The sequence below is a fragment of the Quercus robur genome, chromosome 11 (genome assembly GCF_932294415.1).
Source record: "Quercus robur chromosome 11, dhQueRobu3.1, whole genome shotgun sequence".
In the NCBI taxonomy this organism is placed as follows: domain Eukaryota; kingdom Viridiplantae; phylum Streptophyta; class Magnoliopsida; order Fagales; family Fagaceae; genus Quercus; species Quercus robur.
Genome location: NC_065544.1, coordinates 55,924,595 through 55,930,797, shown reverse-complemented (window position 1 = coordinate 55,930,797; position 6,203 = coordinate 55,924,595). Strand labels below are relative to the sequence as shown.

General features: G+C 34.1%; 1 protein-coding gene across 1 annotated transcript; it reads right to left on the bottom strand.

Moving 5' to 3' along the window:
• Positions 1–297: 297 nt before the first annotated feature.
• Positions 298–4,721, bottom strand: LOC126706423 (mitochondrial phosphate carrier protein 1, mitochondrial-like). The gene is made up of 6 exons (XM_050405872.1): positions 4,175–4,721; positions 2,569–2,921; positions 2,448–2,491; positions 1,317–1,531; positions 1,091–1,215; positions 298–717 (listed from the first exon to the last, which is right to left on the bottom strand). The coding sequence occupies exons 1-6, from the start codon at positions 4,334–4,336 to the stop codon at positions 663–665; spliced, it is 954 nt and encodes a 317-aa protein (XP_050261829.1). The 5' UTR covers positions 4,337–4,721; the 3' UTR covers positions 298–662.
• Between the last annotated feature and the right edge of the window lie 1,482 nt (positions 4,722–6,203).

Below are 6,203 nucleotides of genomic sequence, written 5' to 3'. Positions count from 1 at the left end.
TACAATTGCATATTACTGTATATTGTTTACGCACATCTCTACAACATAAGAAAATCGTATGTAACCAGTACATAAGATGATCGTCTCTCATAAAATTGGCCGCTTCTACGTAGATGCTGATATTATACTAATGTCTAAATGAACAAGTAGGTAGAGAAACTATGTATTATTTGAATTTTCCTTTCAATCAATTGGCCATTTACAATTGCTTCCACAACCTTAAGTGTATATTGTTTACACATATCTCTAAAACACGGGGAAAATATATACTTATGTAATGAATAAATAAAAGGATAATGTCTCATAAAATTGCCCAATATTGTTTACCCACATCTCTACAACAGAGGAAAAAGAATGTATGTAACCAATACATAAAATAACAATGTCTCATAAAATTGGCCACTTCTACGCAGGTGCTGATAGTATTCTCTTCTAGATTGGATGATTACGAAGCACCTTGACCATCTATGAACTGAAGTCAGTGAGTGTAAAATTCAGATTAGGAAAAAAAGAGAACTATCACAGTACGTATCTGCCTTCAAGAAGCAATTTGTACCATGTTTTGGAAGGTTATTCAGTTGTCATATCTTCTGCAACAGTGATGAATTTTTTGCAATCTTAAAATTGACCTTGTCGAACATTTGATGTTCTTTTCAATGAGCTTAAGCTGATACATTAGCTTCTTCCACACGCCTGCGAAGCCCTCCACTAGTAGGCCTAAAACATTTCACCCATAATTTATGGTTATAAGAAAGAACATAGAAGGCAATTATTTCATAAGGAGCTTTGAAATAAAAAGAAGCATTCTTTAAGTCTAAAACCACGTAAAGCCCTATGAGAACTAATGGCATTGAGTTATTTCAGACGGTTAAAGTTCCTTATCATGGACTGCACTTTATCTATACTGAGATGAACCTATATTCCTATATGATTTCAGTATAATTTCAATGTCCAATAGGGCAGACTAAGACTTGAGGCTTTGTTAAACCCCACCCCCCCAAAAAGAAAAAAAATTAAAAACAAAAAACAAAAGAAGTTTGATATTTTTGTATATAAAAATTAGATAATAAATCAAGAAAATTACACTTACAGTCCACTTAGAACTTTAATGGTGTCATAGAAGAACCATTGTGAAGTAACAACAGGACCAACTAATAAAAATCGAACAGGAAGACTTCTGGTAAATAGATTAACAAGCCCAATTTTCTTCACTGCCTGAAATACAAATTATCAAAAATTCAAAACCAATTCATGCTAAAACCTTTTAATTTAATGGGTTCAAACAAACCAAAAGAAGCCTAGTTTGCAGGTGCCACCTGCAGCACATTTTCAGACTGTTTGTTGTAAAGAGAGGCAACAATGTTGTCAGCAGGGTTCGAGATGACAGTACCAACAGCTCCAGCTGCATAGCCTGCTAAACAGGTAACACTAAGCTGTTGGGCTCTTGAACAATCTTCTTTTCTTCTTTGAATTATATTGTGATATATCAATTCCACTGAATGCTCAAATGTTGAAAACATTATCATAGAGACTGCAAACCACAAAATAAATAAATAAAATGAGTTAACAAAGAGTGTGCTTGAAGTTAGAATACGTAAATATGCAGAGGTTTATGCTTGCTGAATGCCTGATAAGAACTAAGAAAGATCAATAACTTTTTGAAGCCAATAACCAAGTCAAGCATGTAACTAGAAGGTCTTTCAAGGCAGCACCACAGTGGTAAGGTTTTTATTCTGGAAGGTTAAGTGCCGAAAATCTGGTGTGTTTGCCTTTAATTAACTGCAAAAACTACCTCTTCTTTCAAATTTCCATACTTAAGTTACCCGAAATTTTAACTTGGCCTGGTAGGAAGGTCTTCCTACAAGTACAACATTACCATGAGATTATTACAAAGTAGCAATTTTTTCAGTTTTCTATGTTACTAATATCTCTCAATGGTGAAAATTAAGAAATTGAAATAGAAATTGTTCCCTCGTATTAGCTTCTCAAATGATTCAACAAAACAACACTGTAATGACAGATAATAATAATATAAATCTTTTTTTAATTTTAAAAAACGTGATAAATAAGTATACTGCAACTTATCAGAGTCGACAGTGAAGTGAAAGCGGAACAGGTAAATTAGAAATAGAATATGCGAACATCACACTCTGTCTGTAATAACATATTAATCTAAACACCATTGTGCTCCCAAAGTGGTACCTGAAGGGCATCAAGGACAGGATTTAGGAGTTATGGACTGGCTCTGGCTAGTAGGGTTTATTTAAATGATGAGAAGACTAAAAATTTGAAAATGAACACAAGCTTAATGAACAAGTTAAAGAATAATACCATGTCTTCTAAATTGAAATGCAACAACCTGAAAAATCTATTATATTAACAAGCTACAATTCTAGCTAAATAAGCATCATAAAATTTTTGAGAATGTTGTGAGGCAGAAATATTACATGGAATATTTCGACCCCAGAGTGGAAAGAGTCCCTTGTAAAAGCTGCAGTCAACAAATAACTGGTTATTAAAATCAGAAAGGGCAAGAGAAGAAGATTATCAAGTTTTGGAGTAGCTTACCCCGCAAGCCCTTCAGTTGCATAAAGTTTCGGAAACCCATCAACCAAGCCCTTCGCAAAACTAGGCTGTGTTTGAACTCGAATTTTGACAGCTTCGAAAGGACTGAGAGCCACATCAGCAAATACTTGAGCAGATGCACTGCTGAGAAAGAATATGAAACTCTTGTTACCATTATCTATCAACACATCAGAGTAAAGCTTCTTAAAGTATTCATAGAGACCAAATTTGCAGCCGCCTTGAATGCCATATCCAAAAAATTTGCCAGACCAACCTCTCCAAAGTGAAGAAGGTCCTTGTTCTCTCCAAAGGGTTGACAGCCCTGAAGAAATGCCATTATACTTGATTGGATTCACCTAAGGAATAATAAAGCTAAGCAAATCAAAAAGAGCTAAACTCAATGAGGAAAAATTAAATCCCATAGAGCATATCAAAGATAGCAGAAACAGCAGGATCACTTTCACCAATGAAGGAAATGAAAAACTACAGCAAATTAATTTGTAAAATCATAACAAGTAAATGACATTTTTCTTATTTTAAAAGAAATTGAGAATGATAAATTAGTAAACTTGATACTATAAAATATTTGCTAAAATACAGTGATGATATCTTATGCAGGGAATGAGTACGGGGACAATTAATCAATGTATTATTTCTAAAGTTTGTCCCATTCCCATTTAATATATCGTTGGGCAAACCATCATAAGAAACATAAGAAATGATACTGCTATATTAAATGCAGCTAATTCAGGCAGTGGAACCACCATTACTTTAATGGAATCTCCAAAATTTAGCCCCTTCTTCTACAACCACTTTCCCTCACCCACTCATGGTGACATTCCCTTTTATTTCCCTAATTTGGAGTCAAATCCTATGAAGTATCAAATGCCACTTTAGAGGGAAAAGATTGAAAACATAAGTTGCAGTCACAATGTACTCCATGACTCCTTTAAAGAGAAAAGAGATTATTTTGACTCAACATGATACTAGCCTATGTAGGAAACAAGATCCAACTAGTTAAATTCAGAAATCTCTCATCAAACTCAAGTAAACTCATGTCAAAGACCAACTTTTGGAAAATTATGCAAAAATGATTATTGGAAAATGACAATAACAAACAGAGGCACACTTATTAGCATCCAAACAATAATCATGTCAACCATATTCCAAAATTAAATGACTTCCTAACAAGAAATTGTCTCAAGGAGAACTAATATTTCCTAAACAGTTATAAGACAAACTACTTTCAGTCTTCCACAGAGGATAACAAAAGTAAACAGGGACAACAAGCCAAACAATGTGTTGCAATACTAGTTAGATGATTAATTCACAATTTCCTAAGCCTAAGTTTTAGGGACAATTGGTAATTTATCATAGTATCAGAGCATACAGTCTGTAATTGAAACAGTCTCCACTCTACCTTCCATTTTAAATGTTACAAATCTCATATGTTAGGCATCACTTATCAAGGGAAGTATAATAATGGTTAAAGATTAAATTCATAATTTCATAACATCTTAAACTTTTGCAATAATTTATCACATTTGATCATTTAGAAGTAAACAAAAAGAGAAAGAAATGAGTTTTAAAGTGCAACAATCAAACTGACCTGCATATTCACTTTCAAGACATCAAGAGGTGTGATAGCAAGATGAGTAGTCCCAGCACTAAGCATTCCTCCAAAAGTGCAAAGCGCATAATACCCAGGTGAAAATTCCTCACAAACCCTCCTTTCAACCCCTTGTCCTCCTCCTCCTCCTCCTCCTCTCATCTCTCTCTGATTCTCTTTCTCCTATCAAACTCTCTCTATTCAAAACTCCAACCAAGAAAATAAAAAAGACCCATCAAAGATTTTCTTAAATTTGAGATGGGTTTGATCGTTGGATTTAGAGAGGACAAGAAAGCAGTTGTTTTTACGTACGTTTCTCACGGGGTTTTGAAGTTAAAAGGAGTTGGATGCCATGGCTGACTTTGCTTGCTTGCTTGTTGCAAATGTAATGCTAGGCAATGTGTCCACGTTTACAGTTGAGAATCTTTGGCCCAAAAACAAAAACGAATACTTTTTTGACGAATGGCTTACTCAAACTCACTGGCCGCCAACCTTTAGCATTAAAGAGTCTCACATTTGAGAATAGACCAGTATGAACTAGAAACCGGGAAACCTAACGGAATCGAATATTTGAGTTGTTACCAAATGGACCTCACACAAATTTTTTTTTTTTTTTTTTTTTTTGACTTTTTGTTATGTTTTCCCAGGTCATTCTATATATAGTTATTAGAGCATTTGCATAAAATTTTTTTTACTTATTTTAGTATAAAATACCTATTTTTTTAAAACACGGAAGTAAGATTGTCTATTTTATACTGTATTTTATTAAAATATCAATTTTTAAAATTATTTCTCTTTCTTCACATATAACAATCACTATCTACTATTTTCCTTCATCCTTAAGATACCCCAAAAAAAAAATGCCAAATGAATAATGTCAATGCAAATTTACACTATTACTATCATAATTATGTATTTTTAGAGCATTCGCATCAAATTGTCTAAAATTTTATGTCTATTTAAGCAAAAGAACTTACTTTTTCTATTTCAAATAAACACTTTGCAAAAACATCAACATTAAATTATCTATTATACACTATATATTCTTTAAATAATCATATTTTTTTCACCTAAATGAATGTGAGAGAGAGAGAGAGAGAGAGAGAGGAAAGAAAAAAAAATGTTAAGATAATAAATAGAAATATACAGTAGCCACAAATATTTACACGACTATTGTAGTTGTTAGAAATACTGAAATCTGTAGTATTGTATTTCATAATGAACGAATATACATGAGTGCCTTTATATCGAAGGCATATGTGTACAATACAAGTAAATATGTGTACAGTACAAGTAAAAGTGTAGTACAAGAATGTGTGCTATATAAGTAATCTAACAATTGAGCCTAAAGCTCACAATATTATACATGTTAACAGCCCCCCTCAAACTTAAGGTGGATGTGAGACCAGCTTAAGGTTGTTAACCAAATCACGAAGGCGTCCTTTAGGATGTGACTTGGTGAAGATGTCTGCAAGTTGATCTTTGGAGGAGACGGAGAAGAGCTTGAGAGCACCATGGACAAGATGATAACGGATAAAATGACAGTCAATCTTGATGTGTTTAGTTCGTTCATGGAAGACATCATTGTGAGCAATATGAATGGCACTTTGGTTGTTACAATAAAGAGGAGTAGTAGAGGATGTGGACACACCTAAATCCTTAAAAAATCATCGTAGTCAAAGGAGCTCAGATGTGGTATTAACAAGGGCACGATATTCTACTTCAGTACTGGAGCGGGTCACAAAGGTTTGTTTCTTACTTCGCTAAGAAACCAAAGAAGAACCAAGGAGAAAGCAATAACCTGTAGTGGACCTGCGATTAGTGGGATCTCCTGTCCAATCAGCATCAGAGAATGCACAGAGTACAAGAGGAGAATGAGCTGAGTAAAAAAGGCCATGGAAGAAAGTGCTCTTCAAGTATTGAAGAATGCGCAGAATAGCAGCATAGTGAGTCGATCGTGGAGCAAACAGATACTGGCTCACCTGATGAACAGCATAGGAAATGTCTGGACGAGTAACTGTGAGATAAA